The sequence below is a fragment of the Montipora foliosa genome, chromosome 11 (assembly GCF_036669935.1).
Source record: "Montipora foliosa isolate CH-2021 chromosome 11, ASM3666993v2, whole genome shotgun sequence".
In the NCBI taxonomy this organism is placed as follows: Eukaryota; Metazoa; Cnidaria; class Anthozoa; order Scleractinia; family Acroporidae; genus Montipora; species Montipora foliosa.
In genome coordinates this window covers 16,445,403-16,467,902 of record NC_090879.1, presented here as the reverse complement: position 1 = coordinate 16,467,902, position 22,500 = coordinate 16,445,403, and the positions used below count along the sequence as shown (strand labels likewise).

The window sequence follows — 22,500 nt, the reverse complement described above, 5'->3', positions numbered from 1 at the left end:
AGTATACAACAATACCTGAGAAAATGGGTTGGCAAGATATTTAATGATAATTACCTCTAACTCTTTGAATCATATTCACTGTAGAGTATGGCCCACTAAATTCCCATTCCATAGTATGCGTACAGTGGTTCTATCTCAGAGATATTGTTGAACACTATAGTAATTATTTGTGGTTTTAATCACAGCATGTAGGGAGAGACATAACCAAAATGTTTAGTGAGGATCTTTTCAAGCTTGACACAAGTGTAGTCCCTGCTACAATAAGGTACAAAATATAGGTATATTATTTAGATTGTGTGAACTTTCAGCCAACCTTATCATGACAAAGTACTGGTAGTACTAGTGGTTTACCTTGTCCCTGGCAAACATTAAATTATAATAAAATTTATGGGCCTGGATGCCAGACGTTTTTTTCTCTTAGAGCAAAGGAATAGCGAGTCACGAAGCGGCAAGAAGACATCTTGTTTTTTTTAATTAGAAACAAATTATTACAATTAATTTAGCAATTTTGTCAAAGTAGTGGAAAACTACAACGGAAATGTTCAGTACTACTTTCCAACAGAGTTACAGAATTTGAGATTCTGCTTTTGGAGGCTTATGGAATTCAGATTCTATTATTTTCTTGTATCTTTGAAATTATCTTTGTGATATCGAAGAAAGGCTTGAAAAAAAGTAGCTGTGATTTGTCAGTTCTCCAATTATGATTAGTGATCATTACAAAACAATTAAATTCTTAAAGGAGCCTCCACTAAAACAAGAATACAACTTTAAGATATTTAACATAATGTTTACAGTAAAAATTTTTCACGTTTTCCAACGGAATCGTTTGTATCCGAAATAAATGAATTTCAAAAACGCTTGTTTTGGTTTTCAAATTTCCTGGGTGCCGCCATCTTGAATAATTATTGTGACGTGTTATGGTTGCTCTTTTGTATTTGCACAAAGAGCTTTTGTTTTAAAACAATAGAGCAACCATGACACATCACAATTGTTCAAGATGGCGGCGCCTGGGAAATTTGAAAACCAAAACAACCAGTTTTAAAATTTATTTATTTGGGATACAAACGCTCCCATTGGAAAACGTTCGAACAATTTTGATTGTGAGCATTATGTTAACTATTTTAAAGATATATTCCTGTTTTAGTGGAAGTTCCCTTTAATATTATAATATTAATTATTATAATAATATTATTGTCTTGCTTGTTCAGCTTAAGTTCCATAATGTCATCAAAAGTCAAAAGTGGTTGGTTAAGGTGGCTGGAACCAGTCTCACCACTTTTAAGAGATCTGCTTATTTAGAAGAGTTATAACAACTATACTGTAGCACTTAACAGCAATGTTATGGTACCATGTGGCTTCCATAATTTTTTTTTTAACTTTGCCAATAGTTCTGCCTCAGATTGCTAAAATCATTACTATTCTACAAGAAAAAATGAGGGTCATCGAGTTTAGTTTTGAGATATAAGCTTAAGCAAATAAAGACAAAATGTAGGGTGTTTTTGGAGAGCTTTTGTGTTGCCATGGTAACCTATTACGTCACAAAAGAGGGTGCATTTTGTTAAGGAACAATAATTTGTGTTTCATATGGTACCATTACATTGCTGTTACGTGATTATTATAATCATATTATAATCATATTATTGTCTTGCTTGTTCAGCTTAAGTTCCTCAATGTCATCAAACCTAGTGTTTCTCATCCTATTGTCAAACGTGGTTGGTTAAGGTGGCTGGAACCAGTTTCATATAGGGTGTCTTTGGAGGGCTTTTGTGCTGCCATGGTAACCTATTACGTCACAATAGTGGGCGCATTTTGTTAAGCAACGATAATTGGTGTTTCATATGGTACCATTACATTGCTGTTATGTGATACAGTGTTGTAGTTCCAACCCTTGTAATAAGAAGGTTTCTTAAAGGTAGTGGAACTGGTTCAAGCCACCTTAATGTTGTGGCTGGATGTTGATTATCAATGATTATGACATTGTGAAACCTTAGTTTTAAACCCTGAACCATGGCAAGTGACTTTTTTACTTTGTTTAACCTAAGGTATTGAATACTATGAAATTGATTTCTTTATAACAACAGCTAGATTAACCTGCTGTTTATTTCCTTTCAGAGCATATGAGGATCTGCGAGTAAAGCATGAACCTCTTCTTCTAATAACTCCGCAGTTTGAGACTCCTCTTCCACCACTCCAGCCTGCAGTAAGTGAGAAGAAATATTAAAAATAAACATGTAAGAAAGAATTAATGTGGGGCACCATCATGTAGCACAGTGTTCATATTTGAGGGAAGCATGGATGCTGTAGTGGTGAGGTTACACTAGCCTCCCACCAATGTGGCCCGGGTTCGATTCCCAGATTTGTCGTAACATGTGGGTTGGAACTTGAGCTTGTTTGTTCTCTACTCTGCTTCAAGTGGTTTTTCTCAGGGTACTCCAGTTTTCCCCTCACCTAAAAAACCGACATATCATTTGATATTAATTGTTTCACTTGATTCCTGTGCATTGTCCCCAATTAGCGCCTCAGAGCTAAGTTGACACCTTAAATAAAGTTCATTATTATTATTATTATTATTATTATTATTATTATTATTATTATTATTATTATTATTACATTATAAAATCCATGTCGTATTGTTATTATAGGTATTTCCGCCAACATTCCGTGAGCTTTCGACTCCTGCATTAGATCTGTTTGATTTGGATGAGAGCTTCTCTTCAGAAAAGACAAGATTGGCACAGATAACCAACAAGTGTGAGTAGAGTTGGCTTTATTATGCTCTTAAAGTACACCTTTATTCCAAACTAACCATACTCATAGATAAGGCAATTCCAGAGTTTTCATTAGCTTAGTCATCATGGTATACGAGGCTCCACAAATAGTATGATGAGTAACTACGCATGAGTTTTTTTGTTTTTACAAAATAAAGTAGGGAAGATTTATCCATAATTTGTGAGCTTGTTGGACGTGAGATGATTGTAGCAAACTCGGCGCTACGCGCCTCCTTGGCTATCTATCATCTCCCATCCAACAAGCACTCATGGGAGTGTTTATTATCCCTTGTTCAGGGTAAATTTCCTTCAAATGTACGGTGAGGTTGAGAACCGGACAACATTAATTAAAGAAAACGTAAAAACGTTGCATTAAAATGGATTCTGTTTTGATATAAGGCCTACGAAACTAGCATATGTTGTTAAATGCGAAAGCATGGAAGAAAACAAAAGTGAGATTCTTTTTTTTTTCACATTTGACACTGAAGGAAAAAAACAAGGTGTGATCTACAAGATTAAAGTTTGTTGGAAAGCACATTATCAACGAGGCCTTTTTCGTAGAATTAAGTGGCCAAGTTTGTAGCACTGAACAAGACTGAATTAGATAAGGGTGTTGATCTATCACTTTGCTGTCTTGTGGCCCAATACAGTCACAAATGGATTTATTTTTGGATACACTTTGCGCGCGAAACAAATGGCCGTCAATTTTAACCAATCAGAAGAAGCTATGTCACGCGTGACTGCTTCTGCCACGTGTTTTAGGGGGACATAACAGATGATTTTCGCTGGAACGGGTATTCTAAAAATAGACTCAGTTGTGACTGTGCTGGGTAGCCTACCCATGCTACAGCAACACTCTTATCTAATTCACTCTTGGCACAGAAGCAACAAATTTCTTCATCTTCTAAAATGTTCAGAATCGCTTTAAAATCTTCCCCGAATACAAGCAGTTAGTCAATACATCAGGTCCTGTACTTTCCGCCGGCCTTGTTGTTTTTGACTGTGCACGGTCGAAGTCACGTGACATGGTAACTCAACATTCATTTCATAACCAGTCCCCTCAAGTAACTGTGTTTGCTTGCGTCAGAGATTTCATTGCGCCTTTCATACCCATCTTCCTCCTGTGCAGACATTTTTGTGACTCTTTACGTAATGTTTTTCTCCTATACGAACGGATGAAAGATTGCGTGATGAGTCACACAAATGGCTGCGCAAGGAGGCTTCATCAATACATGCCCAGCTCCCATTGTCAGGTGACACATTTTATTAAATTTCTTCTCTTGAATGAAGGTACTGAAGATGATCTTGAATATTATGTTCGTGAGTGTGGGGATATCCTTGGTGTCGGAAGCAAGTTGCCAGCTGATTGCAGAGATGCCAAGCATATCTTGGATTACATTTTTCATCAAGTGGTGGAATTCAAAAAGTTAAATCAGGTAAGCTTTGCGTTTTGATGCAAGAAATCATTCTCTGCTCCGATGTCTATGTACGTAGGTCTTATGATCACAGGTACACTAGCTTGGTAAACTTTTGCAAGCCAATTTCCTTTACTAACCAGGCTGATACCAAATTCTCTAGTACATTTCCCTCCAACATCACAAAATACTGTCAAGGAACAATGTATTAAAGACATACATTTGAACGGCGGAAATGAAACAAGTTAAGTTTTGAGATCATTGTAGTTATGGACGCTACTTTGGCATTAACGAAACTAAAGCCAGAAAAATTCATGCTCGAACGGTGCCATACCGCTAGACCGGTGCATCGTTCTACCAGTTGAGCTATCGAGCCAACTGAGAGATGGTCATTGTTTGTGTGAGAACCTAACTGAACCCGTGGATGATTTGGTGAAGGAACAATGTATTAAAGACATTCATTTGAACTGCAGGAATGAAACAAGTTAAGTTTTGAGATCGTCGCAGTTATGAACGCTACTTTCGCAGTAAGGAAGTCCTTCACCAGTCATTGCAGAGGTCATGGGTTCGAATCCCGTTCCTACGAGAGGGAGGGAAAACTGCTAAACGCTCCACACAAAATGCTCCTTTTTCCCGCCACGCTGATGAATGAGCTGTACAACGCAAAGCACGAGGAATCCAACGCATGCGCAAATGTATCAAAACCACTGACAACAATTGACTTTAGTCGCTCCTAGTTGTTTACTCGGTTAAACTGCATTTAACTTCATCAAAAAGATAAAAATTCCTTCATTCATTTACCAGGGTTAACATTTCACCGTCTAAAATTGAGACAATTTTAGTCCTGGCATTAAGATTTGCTTTGAGTCTCCAATAGATCAGTGTTAAAGCGGGTAATGGTAACGAATCCGATCCGAGCAACACTTTGGCCGACTCGCTCGCCAACGCTTCCGTCAACGGTCGACCCGCAGTCGACCGACGTGTTTGCGGGATTGTGTTGTCCAAATACTTTCGATGCGTTGGTTACATGTCGGTGACGTGCTGGTGTTGTCTGTCACACCCGCAATAGACCAATTTCGATCTATTAAAATTCAGGCCAAAACAAAAGACATCATCTCGAGGCTCTGGGGAATAAATATAAGGATTTATATGAGTTTATTCCCCAGAGCCTCGCGATGATGCCTCCCCTGAACTACCTTTTACCTGTTGCCTCTGTTCCATGATAGAGCGCAGTAGTATCATATGGGGAGTCATGGACTCGTTCACTTATATCTTGGGTCTATCTGCCTTGCAAGCTCGTGTTTCCCGAGCTGCCTTAGCTGTGATGATTGACCCACTGATCAGTGGGGTGAAGCCCGTTTTCCTTGATAAGAAGTGCAATTACAGTGAAGGTTCTGGTTTTCTCTTGAGCTCATAGTAATAACCTTTATCTTTATCGAACCCTTGAGCAGAAACCACGATCTATGTTAAGGCATCCAAGATTAAGCCATACTGATTCCACCCTGGGAATTGTTATGTAGTTTTAAACATTAATTTGTAATAACATTAGAAATTTTTTTATTGTAGGAACTTCCCGATGAACCAACCAACGAATCATCTGTTGCATTCATGGACGCCATCTCATAGGGAACTATTTCGCATGTGAAAACTTTCCCTTTTGGACGGTTGTTTTTTGTCACGATTTAGTCTATTTATTGTGGCTCTTTTGGGAAAAAATCATCTCATGTCCAGCAACGAAGTAACGCTGTTTTTGCAGTTTGAAAGAAAAATGATTCCAGTTTGCATCTGAGAAGATTATTTGGTTTGCGGATAGAGAGATCACTAGGAAGTTGTGAAGGAAACAACTGCCACGTCATCTAATATTAGTGAAAAAACCTTTGAGGTTCTCAAGAGTCGCTTAGCAAAAAAATAGTTAACAAAACGCCCCTTTGAAAACGTTTTATTGTGTAATTATTGTAAGTACAGGATTACCTTGAAGAGGGCGATTTTGTCCCATTAATTTAAATGTACTATAGTGCACGATTAAAAGCTGAAAGCAGTTTTCTTTAAGGACGTTGCCTACTCATTCAAAGGTATTTTTGCGCTGTTGTATGAATATGGGGGAAAAGCAGATCTTAACAAGTGTTATTGAAATCCAAAAAGAAAATTGGGGGTTAACCACGCATTTTTCAAAGATAATTAATCAGCAATATTTCCCTGCTAGCATATATAGGTCTCTTTTCTTTTGCGTTTGCTGGGTTGACGAGTACGGTAGAAGAGACCTCATGCATGCTCAACACAGTGAATTTCGACCCGTGGCGGTTATACTTAGCGACCGAATCCTTACGTCATATTTCATGTTATGTCTGCTCACTTAACAACAGCGGAATTACTGTAAAGGAATGCGTAGGAGACAGTGGGCTCAAGTCACAGTCAGCAAACATATCATGGGGCATGCGGTTTGAAGAGTGCCGTCAAAGGTTGTGGACGGCGTTTGCATCAAACTGAGTTTCGACCCAAGGCAGAGTTCTCTTTTCCCGTACTCGTCAACCCAGTGAACGCAAAAGAAAAGAGACCTCTGCTAACAGGGCACAACAATATTTGTAATAAGCTTTAAAATACAAAGCAATGTATGGCTTTCCTTTCCAAATTGAAGCTTAATTATCCGCTCTGAAAAATGCATGGTTACCCTCAATTTTCTTTTTGGATACCAAGAGCACTTGCTAAGTTCCGCTTTCTCCACTTAGTTTTAAGCCGCGCAAAAATATCCCCGCATTAGTAAGCACTACCGATTTGAAACCCGAGTATCTGGAGATGCGCAGAACGTATGCGCAATAACAGTAGTAGGCACCGTCCTTAGGAAGGATTTCAATGGACTGTAAGTACAAAGCACAGGTTGCATTGGCAAAATAATGACTTGTGACCCAGGACCTGGGTTTGTACTTTCACCTGTCAACATGCCTTGTTTTGACATGAATATCACTGCAAATTCTTGCAAAATAAGAGGGCTTGTATGCTTAATCCAGATGTTACTCTCAGCCCTTTCGTAAGATCGTTCATTGTTCAAATTTCCATCTGAGTATAAAATAATGGCCAATGCCTTGGATTCTGTCAACTATATACAGAAGCACGAAGGCACCTCGTTCTTATTATCAGTGGCTTTTTAATCCGTTACAGTGCGGCCTGAGAAACTGAGATGGGCTAGAGGTTTTATGTCGGACTGATTTTTACATTTAAATTTGGTATCAACTGGAAACAGATTCATACCAGTTTGAGGGTTTGCTGTTAAAACAGGATTCGTTTTGATGGATGACTTACTCAGTTTTGACACGGCCCTATTCGACACAAAGTTTTCCACATTTTTTAAGTTGTTAAATCATTGTCTTGTAAAGTGACATCGTTGAGGTCTAAGATCAAACAATTACTGAAAAAACTACGTGATCGCCAATGAACTTCATCGAATTGATATCCTTCCAGTGATTCGTTTAAATGTAAAATAAGGTGTTTATTGATTTGTAAATAGGTTGAACTTTGAATTAAAATATACTTTACCTTGAAACCTCTTGCAACAGTCAGTGATACATACCACGTTATTGGCGACCTTTAAGGAGGCTCGGAAGGGTTTCAACACTTAGAAGACTCTCTGTTTAGATCGAATAACGCTACAATACTGTATCACGTAACAGCAATGTTATGGTACCATATGAAACACCGATTATCTCCAAACAAGATGTGATCATTATTGTGATGTAATAAGTTACCTTATCAACGGGAAGGCCCAGCAAAAACACCCTATATTTTGGATTTAGTTGCTCGTATCTCAAAAACGAACTCGGTGACCCACCTTTTTTATCGCTGAAAAGTGATTAGAAGGCCACGAAACTTTCGGCAAATTTAAAAAAATTATGTCCAGAGGATTCAGAGCTACCTTAAAAAAAATCACAAAATTAAGGTGGCTCTGAATCCACTAGACAGAATTTTTTAAAACTTGGATGAAAGTGTCATCGTGCCCTTCTGATTACGTTTCAGAAATAAAAAATGAGGGTCACCCAGTTCGGTTTTGAGATATGAGCAACTAAAGACAAAATAAAGGGTGTTTTTTACAGGCCTTGCCCGTTGCCACGGTGACATGTACGTCACGATAATGACTGTATCTTGTTCACCAATAATTCGTGTTTCATTTGGTACCACAATATTGCCAATACATGATACAACGTTGTGGTGCCGATCCTTCTAATAAGAACGTCACTTGGAAGCGTTGAAACTAGTTCGAGCCTCCTTAAATTGGGGTGCGAGTTTTCAGTTTGAGCGCGCCGATTGGGTCGCAAGGTCGACTTTTTAACAACGAAGCGTAGCGTGGTTTGAACGGACAGAAATGAAATAGCCTGATTCTTAGAAGGTCCACGCACTCGAGTGACCTGGAATTTATTTTGAAAGATCCCACTTCAGGTATTGGAACAGACGAGTCACCATAGTTTGTGACTAATTGTCATTTGGTTCGGCATTGTTTCATAGCCGTTTTTGTGTTAGTGCACGTTATACTACACACTATGTCATTGCGGCTGTCTGAGTGAGTGAGTGTAAGATTTGTAGGCCTGCAGCGCGTGCATGATTTACGAAACTAATGTACAGTTTTCTTGAATTACAACAATTTTTTCTTGAGGCCCACTTGTTGCCTTTTTCATATCTCAATTTTCTTTATGAAAAGAGAATGACAACTGTTTGAGTACGTTATTGTCAAATTAACAGATATTGAAATTCTTGAATGTTTTAAATCAAAATCACACTTTTCACGTCTACGGAGATCGTCACGCAAGCTCACATTCCACAGACATTCTGCAGAGAAGTAAACAAGAAAAAAATTCACCAGTCGCCCATATAATATTTTTACTCGCTAAGACCAGGTCAACTTCTCCGCCTGCATTGAAAAAAAAATCAACAGTAGTTTTCTCGCAACAGAAAAAAAAACAGAAAACTATTTTTATCTTTATCATCGCGATCGATCAACAAAAAATATAGATTTCATCAGCTTGTTTGTGATTAAGTCCCACAGCGCTGTGCTCCAAAATTTTGCCCAGTGATAGAAAAGATGAGCTCTTCTGATTTAAACGAAACATTAAAAAATCGCAACTTTTCACTTATGTCGAAATTATTTTAGTCATCGAATGTAAGTGTGCGTTCGGCAACACTACTTTAATTTTGCTGATTGGTAAACATGTAGATTATATCGGCTAGTCTGTGTCTGTTGATTTCACTGACAACCTCTTTCTTCTCTTGTAATTTATTCACACACTTTTTCGCTCCACTTTTCTTTTCAAAAAATTATATCTGTATGAAAAATAAAGAAGCGGAAGCCGCCTGTGTGTTAGGTGAGAGGGAAAACAAAGATGAAATGCCTTTTCAAACCTCGTGTCATTTAACAGCCAGGGGAGAAAAAAGACCGCCGGAAATACGTCTGCGTTCGCAGGCTAGAGAACACATGCCTCTGAAAAAATTAAATCAGCTTCCAAGTTAGACGAACTCGAAAGCCTCAACGCAAGGAAGAGGGGTTATGAATCTTCATTGGGGTTTTAATAGGGTAAAATAATGCACTGTTAAAACACGAATATTAGGACGTTTCATTTTTCACTTCGAGAACTCTTGCACACTTTTTTCACATTTTGGGAATATAGCTCTTTCTTCGAATTCTGGGCTAGTTCAGAGCAACAGTTTGTCGAAAACAGTTTTCAGCAAACCGAATTTGAATCATTGTACGCACAATGAGCTTGAATCAGTGTTGCCTTCGCAGCAAGCGTTTCCGTGCGGGGAACAGGGAAGATTTTTGGTTTTGTGTTTTGGGGCGAGACAAAAAATAGGTGAAGGGAGAGGAAGGAAGGTCGCCCCATTTGTCGCGCTGCCAAAACATCAAAAAACGATAGAATCAGCGTTTTCTGACCATGACAGTCTAAACATTACTAAAGTAAAGTACCTTTTTGCTCAAAAAACATCAAGGTTCTACTTCTTTTAACATTTATAAACAACGATTCTTTGGTTAAAAAAAATAGGCAAACTGATGAAAGACTCCATGGGAATGCTCCAATTTTTTTTAGCACTATTTCGAGCACAGTTTTGAAACTCCGACTACTGTTTGAGCAATTTTCAAGTGCAGTTTTCAAGCACTATTTTGCAGTTTTTGCAGCGAAATCAGGGCAGAATAACTGAATAAGCTTATTCCTACCGATATTTTTTGGGGGATCAACTAATTCCTACCAGTCAGATTTCACGCGCTTCCAAACGATTCACGGTAAGTCTTTTTTCATTTCATTAGCTGTCTCTGAAGTCAAAAAGCTATTATTGAGACCCAGAGCGAGAGCATTTGTTGGGCGAACGACACCCTTCACATTCTTTGACTTCCGGTTTGCTACGCTTCCGTCTGATGGAGGTCTGGATTCCAGAAAAATAATCAGGGAAAATATTGGAAAATATCAGACTCTGTTTATAATTTTTTGGAGTCCTTGCGTAAAGGAATTCCCAAAGAAGATCACGAAAGGTTTATTTGAGACATGGTTTTGAGCAGAAGTTTATTCCGCGTGCGGATTGTCCCAACGGTGAGAGGTAGAGGCCATTATAAACCACGGTTTGCAAGCAAGGCTTGGAAACATGGGTAAATACGTACTGAATGTTTATTTTTTCAGAGAGGAAATGCCTGCCTTACAGTTGGAAAGGTTTCTTTGCTAATTCCAGTTTGGAAAGGATGACTAACTTTCTTTATTTTTTATTGATTTTCTCGCCCTCTTTGGCTGATGACACTTGCGATTCCAACAGGCAAAATTTAAATTGTGAAAATATCAGAGGCAAAGACAATCAAGTTAAGCTTAATTTCTACTCCTCGTCGCTCCCATCTAACATCATGAACATCTCTTCAACGTTGCCTCTCAACGATGGCGTGAAAATCCCCATTCTTGGTTTGGGCGTATACCAAGCGAAATCAGGAGAAGAAACTCGAAATGCCGTTGCATGGGCCTTGGAAAATGGCTACAGGCAAATTGATACAGCGGCAAGATACTTGAATGAAGAAAGCGTTGGCGATGCGATAAGAGAAAGTAACGTTCCTAGAGAAGAAATGTTTGTCGTTACAAAGCTTTATGATGATGATCATGGTTTTGATCAGACTTTGCGAGCATTCAACGATAGTTTAGGAAAATTGGGATTGGAATACGTGGACTTGTACCTGATGCATTCACCTGTACCTGATAAAGTTGTACCTTCGTGGAATGCAATGGTCAAACTGCAAGAGCAAGGGCTGATCAGGTTTGTAGAGAACTGTTTACCGTTGTGGAGCAATTCGAGAATATCTGGCCACTATTTCGTAGTGGCAATCCTTTGAAGAATGAGGCATATAACAATATATATTGATATAATTCCAAGAATATTTCCAATTCAAACAAAGAAGGCTCAATTTAATATTGAATGGAAATGCCACATGACCTCAAAAGTTTAACATATTTAAACGGGGACATAGTTTTTTGATGTTGTTAGCTTAAGAATGTATCATTGTTTAGAAGTATTGATATTACATTTTATATGTGATATCAAGGCTGCTGCCTAAGAAAATTTTAAAGGGGCCCCTCAGAGCTAAACACTGAGAACTTGGGAGCCCAACATATGAAGTGAAAGGTGTTGCTGTGAAAAATTAAGGAGCCCAGAGCTATTCTTTGGGAGCCCCAGGCTACCGGGCTCCTGTTAGGCAACAGCCTTGGATATTGTGAGCAAAATACATTTGAATGGCTATGAATATCATGGATTTGAAGTAAATTTGTGAACCCATATCAAGAAAACCGCTAATGCAAGAAGACAGTGGCATCTAATGCACACTCTGTTTATTAATTCAGGTTATTCTTGGTGTAAAGACCTTAGAAACTTTTCCTTTGTCTCATTAGCTTGTATTGGGGCTAAGTTGTTGCCTTCCCTTTCCTTTGTGTTACACATCATGAGTTTCACAGGCTTTTACACTAAGGATGAGCCATTAATCGAATTAAATACATTTCATAAAAGGGAATATGTTTATCAAGAATTACACCATTATAGAGATATTGTTGAAATATTGAGATCTTCCTTGTTCCTAAAATTTTACATCTTTGTCACACGATTACAAAGTGAATATACTTTATTTTTATCTTTCACAAGTGGATAATTATATTGATGCCAACATGGTTACGGGCATGTCAGCCAATAATATTTGTGCTTCCTGTTCACCACACAAAGTTGTGTGGCCATTGGCATCATTAATTAAATTTAGTTTAAAAATCAGTAAAGAAATGGATTTGAGATACAAAGACAGTGAAGCTACTGGCGAGGTGACCACTTTTTCCTGTGCTTTTAAAATGAATAAGAAACTGAGATGTCTCAGTTTTGGATTATGGTTATTACATGACCATGCAGGGGTAACAGATTTTATCTTTTTGTGCTGATATCTCTCTCACTTGTAGGATGCACTCACTCCATTGAGATACCATGAGCACTCATAGATAAAATTTGTGCCCCTGCTTGGTTATGTAATATCCTCTATTTACCCAAAGGGTAATTAACAATTATTCCATGAGCGCATGTTGGATATGATATGGTAAATAGCCAACGAGGCACGTAGCTCCCAGTTGGCTATAATCAGTCTCATATCCAACAAGCGAGAATGGAACAACTGCTTTATTAAATTCCTTAAATTCCAAAAGTTTGGACGTACAAATAAAAAGCGAGAAAATCAAAGTGAAATCGAAAAAACTTGAAGATGAAGATGCAATGTTGTGTAATACCTTGTGGTCAGACAGAAGCAGTCTCATCACAAAAACATTTCTCACCTTTTCGCATACTTCTAAATGTCAACTTTATTCAGAGAGAAAATTCACTTTCCGGTAGGATAAAAAAATTAGCTTAGCGACACTTAGCACAATCATTTGCCATATTAGCTCAAACTAAGGTATATGAGCTGATAACCAAGATTGAGTGAACCAATCAGAGCATGAGGAATTCATTAACCAAGATTGAAAATTTAATAACAGGAGTTATTCAAATTGAAGCAATGCCAATTTTCAGAAATATGGAAATTCTGTTGCATAACATGACACTATTGTTACAAAATGGTGCTGTTTGTAAGTGGGATAATAATTCTTGTGGATTAACCCAAATTTCGGCGTATTACACTAGCAGTGAAGATGTGCAGTTGTGATGCCAAAATTCACTATTTTCTCTCTTTCAAGCAAAAACAAGGATAAGACTGAGTCCTTTCTTGGATAGGTCAAAGAAGGTTAAGTAGTCTCTTCCAGCTTCACCAACATTTTGTGGGTAGTGCACTGAAGTGCAATACCCATATTGTCACGGGGACTGTCCGAGTGTAAAATTGTAGGCCTGCAGTGCGTGCATGAATTATGAAACTAATGTAGGATTTTCTCGAATTTCATCAATGTATAGTTAATCTGTTTGCTGCCCACTTGTTGGCTTTTTTTTCACTTTGTAAGAGCAATGGTTAACCACAACAATGGAGTTAACATTGGTGGAATTCTTGCCTAGAGCACTTGTGGGCTTTGTAAGTCAACAGCCGCTTAGACAACTGCACTGTTTGGGGGTTCCATCGCTAATCCTCCAAATACAGGAATAAAAGAATATTTTAAAAAAACCTTTAACAACCAAATACAAAAGAAAAATCAAGCAAAAAGATTAGATGTCTTTTCACAGGAATTTTGCAGTGGTCTCCCATTCAAGTACTAACTCCACCTCAACGGGCTTAACTTAAAATAATAAAATGGGTAATCAGGCCTCACAGGCTTTGAGTCAATCTTTGTCAAGATTTCCCAATGGTCTCCCTTCCAGGTACCAACCCTATCTGATAGGGCTTACTTAAGTATTAAACAACAAACTGTTCATAATATTATTGGAATGCAAAAATGACAACAAAATTGGATAACGCAATAAACAGTGAAAGAAAATTAATTTTGCAAAAATAATTACTACACAATACCAGCCTACTGCACTACATACATGTATGCAATGCCTGCCTATTTGTTTTTTCTTACAGGTCAATTGGTGTATCCAATTTTGGTATTCACCATCTTGAAGAGCTGAAAAAGCACTCAAATGTTATACCATCAGTTAATCAGATGGAAGTTCATCCCTTCTTACAAGAAAAAGATGTAGTTAACTACTGCAAGAAAGAAGGTATTGTTGTCCAGGCATACTCACCACTAACAAGAGGAAAGAAATTAGGACATCCAAGCCTGATATCAATTGGCAACAACCATGGAAAAACCACCGCTCAAATTCTACTGAGGTGGTGTGTACAGAATGGCTATGTTTGTATTCCCAAGTCCAGTCATTCATCCCGAATTGAAGAGAACGCCAACATATTTGACTTTAATTTATCTGAAGAAGAGATGAATATTTTAAATGGACTGGAAGAGGGTTTTAGGACATGCAAACCTAAAATACAGGCACCTTGGAATGGCTAGTTATTTAGCCTGGTACGTTGACTACCTTCGAGTGATGCCCAGTCTTTGCAGACATCAAAGTTAAGAGACACTTGACCCTTCCCTACCTGACAGTGAGCTTTATAGATTTTACTGTGTAATGCCAGATGATTTTACTCATCAATTGGGGTTGCTTTTGGTGTGAATGGGTTAAGAGCTTTTTATATGGGGGAAGGATACTCTTAAAATTGAGGGGATGAATGTTGATAATTATGCACTACATCAATCTTTCGATGTATATGGCTTTTCTTTAACAGTTACGTAGAATACCTCAGATCGTTCATTTATTTATTTATTTTATTATTTATTTATTTATTTTTTCTTGTTTGTGTAATCCTTGTAAATTTTTAAGTGTCTTTGTTTACTTGTGAGAGACAGTAATAATGTTGCAGTGTAAGTGGCCCACCTAGAATAGCAATGCCAGCTGCGGGCCACCATGGTCTTGTTTGAATAATTATGATTTGTTTGTAAATAAAGTTAGTTAGAAGTTAGAAGAAGGAGATCCTGGGTGGAACTACATTAATTTTATGGAAAATAAAATGTTCTTTTCTTTCATTTACATTCAGAAATTTCTAAGAGGGAATTTGTAGCAAATTGTGCGGTGGACCCCTTTAGCTTGTACGATTTGTTTTCCCATTTTAGACCACATGATGTTCCCAAGCTAAAGAGGTATCCCTACATTTGCTATTTTGCCCATAAATAAATAGTTATGACAAAAACACCTGTTTACACTGGGATAAAATACTTTTCCCACAAACTGCAACAATGACTGACCAGTCTACTGCTGAAATTTTATTGCAGCTTTATAAAAAGAAAAAAAGACTTAGAAACTTTTTCTTAACCCGTTAATGGGTATTTTACCTGAATCACTGGCAAAGCAATTTGCAAGCCTAAGTGAAAGCCAGCTTGACAAGTTGATGAGCATGAGGCATTCAAAGAAGACAGGATGTCATAAACTGTCGCAAGATGTTTTTTTCTATGTTAAAGAATTAAATCTTTTACTGACCATAAACCATGGCCTTCATCAGCTAATGCTGGAGGTCACGTGACCTGGACAGATCACGTGACAAGCGACTAGAAACCTCAATACACTATTTCCAGTAAAAAATTTAATACTTTAACATTTTACAAAACTGGATGATTAGAAATTAAGTTTACTTATGTTTTTGTTATGTCATAAAACAAATTATTAGTAAATGGTTCAGTGTGTACTATCGAGTTATAGTTGAACTTGGTAGACTTGCTTAGCACTCCAGATGCTAGAGTCCACTCAGCTATCGCCTTGTGTTACTCTTACACCATTATTTTTCATTCTTAGCAACCTCCCATGATGTGCCACTATAACTCGATAGTAAGCACTGAACCATTTACTATCTGTTGTAGTCAAGTGACAATAAGAATAATATTACTGAACTACCGTACACTGTACTACCAAACCCCAAGACTAAAATTATCAAAATTGTGCTCTATCGCAATAAAATTAATTGTAACTGAGGGGATGCTAAAGAGCCCATTTCCATTAAATAATTGAAAGGAACATTTTTTCCCTTGCTTATAATCATTTACACTACAAAAGACCAGCACAAGCAAAATTCCTTGGTTTCTTGTTTAATGGGATTGAGCAAAAGAAAAACTAATCTATATTTAATGCCACCAAGGATCCAGATAATTAATGTGGGTGGCTATTAAAATGTTATCGTAAAAACATAATAAAAAAGGTATAAAAGACCACGTACTATGACAATGACAAGTAATTTTTTCAGAAAAGCATCGAAGTGCTTCAGATGATCATTTTTCATCTATACTAGAAACACCAACTCAGACATCTCTCTCGTAAAATTATTATTGAGCAGAACTATTACCCTACAACTGTAGATATTTAAAAAAATTATTATAGCTGTAGGAGTGAATAATGACAATAAGTTCATTCTTGAAAAATCTACAATTCATTTAGATTGCACCTTCACCCACTTTGGAGATCACTGTACATTGTTTTGGACTTTTACTTTAAAAATGGCAAGATCTCTTTATCAAAGAATTCATCTGTAAACTGCAAATGATCTCCCATTGCTGTGAGAAAATGCAGCTTCTTGTCTTTATCCATTTGCTGAAGTCCCAGCTTATCCTGTTCATTGGAAGGAAAACGAATGAAAGAGTTCTGTTACATGGCATGCAAACACGTGAAATCAAACTTTGGAATGAAATGTATCACAATCTTGTTTAGCTTCCTCTTGACCCACATTGCTTGGCAAAATTATACAGTACATTGGTTCACACAATCAGCACTTAGACCCCTTTTTTCCACAAAATAACCTATTTAAAAAGGGATACAGCTCTAATCCTTGAAAACTCGAGAATACTGGGAAAGAAACCTTAATTTTGGTTATTCCTTATAGGAGTGAACCTATGACCTTTGAAATACTAATTTATGCTACACTGCACAGCTCTGGGAGACTTGTGGGAACTAAGGCATTAAATAAGAATAACTACATGTATTACTAAAAGTTATTAGGGGAGCTTGCAAGGCTGGTGCTGTGCCACCAATGTGGCCGAGGATCGATTCCTGGATTCAATGCCATATGTGAGTTCAACCTCATCCCCAGGGTCTCTCTTCTTCCCTTCCTTGATGGGTTCAGTTTGTTGGATCTCCAGTCTGCTCCACGAGGTTTTTCCCGGATACTCTGGTTTTTCCCTCTCCTCAAAAATCAACATTTCGTTGGCTCCCCAATTATTAGTTGGGCACTCATGCATGGTCAAATAACTTTGAGACTTTAAATAAAGTGATGATGATGATGATTATTATTGGTTCTGATTGTCCCCCTCTACTGCTAGCCAGGTTGGAATTGTCAGATTTTACTTAAGTGCAATACACATTGTGCTCTAAGATAGGAAAAAAAAATTGACGCTGACGACGATGACGAATGTTACAGAAGTCCACAGAGCTACATGTATTCTTTTGGACAACTAAAAAGATCTAAGTGGTTGTAACTACATAGCCATGTCTCTTCTCAATACCTAACACTTTTGTACTCACTTCTTGGTACAATGGACTTTCCTGCAAAGTGTACTTCACTTTGGCTTGCCCAGGTTTGTAGAAACCGAACCACTGAACAAAAACAAGAAAACATCACAACCATTCATTAACCACATCTTGGACTGCACTTACAATAATATCAATCTTATTATTGTTATGTATGTAGTATTTTCATTCCTTACTTTCTCAAGAACAGAAAGTGGATATTATTATTGTCCTTTATGTCAGCCGAGGGATGGGGTTCTTGGCAATTTAGGGAGTACACTGTAGATGACTAGGAACATAACCTGTATTGTCATAAGTAGTTAACTACTTAAGGTGGCTTACTACAGTTATCCAAAGAAAAAATATCAAAATTTTGAAATCTGTGAAATTAACGCAAAATGATGTCTCTTGTGAAGTGTTGGTCACTGCAATTGATGTAAAATGTAATTTTACCTAACAAATAAATACAAACCATGGGAAAACGCTTAATATAGTGAGGGACTTCCTGGCAGGGGGACTGGAAACTAGACATTTCAAAGGCCTTTTCTCAAAACCAAGCTGTACAACCAGGGTTAAAATTTTGCGAATTAGTAAACCGTCAACATTTTTTCAAAAAGTTCTATCAGACAGTTTTTCAGTTATTAAAATAGACGAAACCTGTCTGGCAGATTTAACTATTTATTTCTCTACATAATTATTTTTTGTCACTTTCGGAAATCCTGAAATTTTGAGGTGGGGTTGTACAGCTGGTTTTCGACAAAAAAGCCTTTGAAGTGTCTAGTTTCCAGTCCCCCTCCAGGAGCTCGGTCACTATGTTTAGCATTTTCCCCTGATTTGCATTTATTTGTTCGGTAAAATTACATTTTACATCAATTGCAGTGACTAACACTTCAGAAGAGACATCCTGTTGCTTTAATTTCACAGATTCCAAAGCCTTGATCTTTTTCTTCGGAAAACTGTAGTAAGCCACCTTAAAAATTATTAGTGCTTAACTTTAGATAATGTACATTAAAACACTATGACACAATAATTTATTAAAAATAGCTCTCTTCTTTTGTGTAGTCAGCATTTTCAAATCACTTTACTGTACACAAGGTACTGCACATGTAGGTGGCTATGAAATTAAGTACTAGGCCAGCTTTCATATACAAACAGACTCTCAAATTCATACTGTTTTGCTTTTACTGATCACATTTGTGGTGACAGTTGACAGACTGTTCAAGATAGAAACACAAAGTGGATCAAAATCTGTAAATCACAATGCAGATGTGACTGACCCATTTACCTGGTTTGTGACAGATTGACTGGTGGGATGGAAAAACAAACTGTCAATAATTGACATTTCAATTTCAGTCTACATAGTTATGAAAAAGCTAGTAGCCAGAGTTTAATAAGACCCCCGGCTCAGGATGTCAATTTACCAGCAAAACTAATGGTACAGTTTGTATATTGGGTGACCTGGCTCCAACCATAAGACAAAAAGACTTGGTTGATCATTAACAAAAATGAGTGTAACAGTACCTCTGTCTCCTTAGGATCAACCATGGTATCTTTCCCAAACATCACCATGACAAAGTTTTTAAGTTTCATCAAGTTTGTTTTGTATTCAGGGTTCATCTAAGAAAAAATAATGCAATTTAGTTATAACGTACAGGGAATATAAAGGTACATGTAGTCAGTGTTTAGAGTTGTGCATTTCCAGATAATTTATTAAAACAGGACATTGCTGGTACAAGGGTGTCAGTGCAGCCAGTTTGGAGAAAAAAATCAAAGAAACTGTGCCCATGTGGAAGAGTAAAAGCTTTGGAGAAGCAACCAATATTCTTTTTGTTTCTGAAACCATTACTTCTTCTGGAAATTTGAACAGTCAAAATTAACTCTTCATATGTCAAGAATCAATTTGTCATCCTTCAGAGGATGTAATTCTTTTGGTCAGCATCAAGAATAATGACCTCTGGAGGCTCTAAATACCCGCGGTTGAAAATTGTAACCATTAGTAAGAACTATTGTAAGTTTTAAATTTTCTGAGACAATGCAATTGAGTGGGAAGTCCATGAATTGTAGCCTTCGTCACTCAGAAATGGTCAACCAAAACATGTGTTTTATATAGAGCTGACCAAAGGAATCATTTGGGGCAGTGTGGTTGAGTGTTTAAGGGATGAAACTTGTAATCCCGAATTCTTGCTTTTATCAAGACTCTGCACAATGCACCAGCTGGTGTTGTTTCTGGGTTATTCCTGGTTCAACTTCTTGACTGGGATAGCCGTGCCAGATATGCTTCAAACCAGTTAGGATCTTTTTATTTCCAAACAATTTCATTCATACAATACTAAGCACAATACATACTTAAGTCAGTCACTACACCAAGACAATATATACTTCAGGATTCCAACACCAACTGGTAAATAGAAGGAGCTACAGTGTAACACAAATTACAAAGTCACAAATACATTTAAAAGCCATGTGCTACACCAATACATATAAGCATTTCAGGGTTTAAACACTAGACAAGTGCCTTAGAGCAGCCACTGATTTGAGAAATGAACAAGCGCGCACCCACAAAAACATAGCTGGACAAGAGAGGTGAGCTATTGTTGATCTCCACCATTCTGAAACTGGCCTGCCCAAATCGAGATGGCATAAATTATATTTTTTAGAGGAAATGTTCAAATTGTGGCTGCAATGGTATTCTTTGACCGTGCCTGTGTTTAAGCTTTACAGTGCTTTTAAGGAGTGAAGCATCCAAGATCACGACAACGGAAAGGGCAAGCATTAACTTTGTATAAATTAAATTTGAATTTACAGCTGTATGTCACAGACACAATCTCTTGCTCACGCGTTCAGCCGTCTCTTCTTGCGGATGATACCAGAACCCAAGTGAGTTGCGGAAATTCAGCCAAGGGAAGTGGTAAAAAATTAAGCATGTTAAATCATTAGTACTGGCCACATCAGAGAGGAATTCAAGAGTCATGGATTCTGTGCACTAACATCACATTTTCTATAATTTTTCAGAGGTTTTTACCTTTTTTTCTTGATTTATGTCAGCTAAGAAGACACTTTTTTCTCTGTATAATTTTTCATTCAGTGGGTCATGCCAGTATTCTGCCTGGGCAAGGCTAAGATGTAATTAAAAAATATATATTACGATCATGATTATAAAATACAAACAAAAATTTGATAAGATACATTGAAATTACAGTGTAGCAATACTTACTGGTCTTGAAGCCAGCTAAAGAGAAAAATGGAAAGAAAACAATCTACAGTAAGTCGATGAATTATTGTTCAAAGTACAGGGTTTATTTCAAAACTATGTGACATTTCAGGCCAAATGTTTACATGTATTTTGGTTTAAAATGAGATCCAGGGGTTTCAATAAGTTTTCAAGTACCGGTAGATGCCTGGGCTTGACCAAGCAAGTGGCGGTCACTCTCTGGTCTTTTATAAGGATTTGAGTGAAAATCAAGGCAGAGTAGCTGGCGGTGAGAGGCAAATTTCTGACAACATAGATAGCCTGCAGAGCAGGCGTCTTTTTGGGAGGTGTACACTTGTTCGTAATGGGCCGCCATTTTGAAAGCACACAGCCGGTACCATTTCATATTGTCCTCCTCTCGCTGAGTGCAATTTTCTTGACTCGCCTCAGGCCTCTGTTAGTCTCGCTATCCAAGATGTCTGCCGATAATTCTTACCAAAACAACAATACGCCTGCTTTGCAGGCTACAACATAGATGGTAGTACTGACTGCTGGTAACTGGCTTGTAATGAAACCCCTGGAGATCTTTTGAAAGTACTGGAATACAAATTACTGGAACATGCAATAACAAATTAAGTTGATACTGGAATGAGCCATGCCATGATTCTCAAGTTTAATCAAATATTTTATTACTGTCATGAAGATAATAAGGGTTAAGGTATAAAAACACATTTATTTTGCCACAATTTGAGCCAACATTCTTGCAAAAAGACAACACAAAAAAAGGGTAAAATTTAAGAATCTGATTCCACCAACGCGTCGCTCGACACACCACCGACACACGACCGACACGTCGGCCAACACACTACCGACACGTCGGCCGACACACTACCGACGCGTTGGCCGACACACTACCGACACATTGGTCGAAACACTACCGACACGTTGGTCTAAATACTTACTCTTTATAATTTTGTTAGTTCTTTCAGTTGGAAGCAAGGACAACTTCATAAGGAACGACGAAAACGTCATTGGCAAATAGCCGCCATTTTTAAAATGAAACACTAGTACCTAGGTCTGCTCGATGTTTTGGCAAGGGTCGGTTACCAGAGCAGGGAGTTAATTTGCAAGTCGACCAACATGCTTATTTTTCGTGCATTATAAAGGATTGGGAAGCTTAAACTTTTTATTGATCATTGACTTTTAATATGTGGTGCCTCCTAAAGGAGCCGTTTGTTGTTTGTTGGAACAGATTGTTCTTAGCTCACCCAGCCAACCAATCACCGTTGCTGAAAAACAGCGAATCACGTGTGTCGGTGGTGTGTCGACCGACGCGTTGGCCGACGTGTTGGCCGACGCGTTGGTGGGATCGGATTCTTAAATTTTACCTTTTTTGGTAAAATTTAAGAATCCGATCCCACCACAGTCAACCGACGCGTTGGTGGGATTGGATTCTTAAATTTTACCAAAAAAAGCATCAGTGAAATTCAATACCTTTCATAAGCTCCCATATTCAGCAGCTTCCTGATGTAGTTGCATAAGGTATAATTCTCACCAGGACAATGTGGAAGCCCATACACACCTGAAGAAAAGAATACTCCAGATAAAGAAGGGGTATTATTGTTAGTAATAG

The 22,500-nt window shown here is 37.8% G+C and overlaps 3 protein-coding genes across 5 annotated transcripts in view; 2 read left to right on the top strand and 1 right to left on the bottom strand.

Annotated features, from left to right (window-relative positions):
* The window catches only part of LOC137974767 (intraflagellar transport protein 52 homolog), a 17,892-nt gene extending 10,173 nt beyond the window's left edge, over positions 1-7,719 (top strand). Inside the window, exons 9-13 of the mRNA XM_068821740.1 lie at positions 186-265; positions 2,113-2,200; positions 2,643-2,751; positions 4,059-4,204; positions 5,750-7,719. Coding sequence (XP_068677841.1) covers positions 186-265; positions 2,113-2,200; positions 2,643-2,751; positions 4,059-4,204; positions 5,750-5,809 — 483 coding nt within the window. The 3' untranslated portion in view covers positions 5,810-7,719. The remainder of the gene's footprint in view (positions 1-185; positions 266-2,112; positions 2,201-2,642; positions 2,752-4,058; positions 4,205-5,749) is intronic.
* Positions 7,720-10,543: 2,824 nt separating this feature from the next.
* Positions 10,544-16,099, top strand: LOC137975006 (9,11-endoperoxide prostaglandin H2 reductase-like). Of its 3 annotated transcripts, none has more exons than XM_068822034.1 (3): positions 10,544-10,756; positions 10,837-11,452; positions 14,211-16,099. In XM_068822034.1, exons 1-3 carry the CDS (start codon positions 10,705-10,707, stop codon positions 14,638-14,640), a joined length of 1,098 nt encoding a protein of 365 aa, XP_068678135.1. In that variant the 5' UTR covers positions 10,544-10,704; the 3' UTR covers positions 14,641-16,099. The 3 variants fall into 3 exon arrangements, with proteins under 3 accessions (XP_068678135.1, XP_068678136.1, XP_068678137.1); XM_068822035.1 differs by having other exon boundaries at positions 10,554-10,805; positions 10,967-11,452; XM_068822036.1 differs by having other exon boundaries at positions 10,613-10,749.
* Positions 16,100-16,250: 151 nt separating this feature from the next.
* Positions 16,251-22,500, bottom strand: part of LOC137975007 (palmitoyl-protein thioesterase 1-like) — a 12,111-nt gene continuing 5,861 nt past the window's right edge. The window contains exons 6-11 of the mRNA XM_068822037.1: positions 22,362-22,449; positions 20,892-20,906; positions 20,700-20,793; positions 19,199-19,294; positions 17,693-17,764; positions 16,251-16,783 (exon numbers count right to left, since the gene is read on the bottom strand). Coding sequence (XP_068678138.1) covers positions 16,661-16,783; positions 17,693-17,764; positions 19,199-19,294; positions 20,700-20,793; positions 20,892-20,906; positions 22,362-22,449 — 488 coding nt within the window. The 3' untranslated portion in view covers positions 16,251-16,660. The remainder of the gene's footprint in view (positions 16,784-17,692; positions 17,765-19,198; positions 19,295-20,699; positions 20,794-20,891; positions 20,907-22,361; positions 22,450-22,500) is intronic.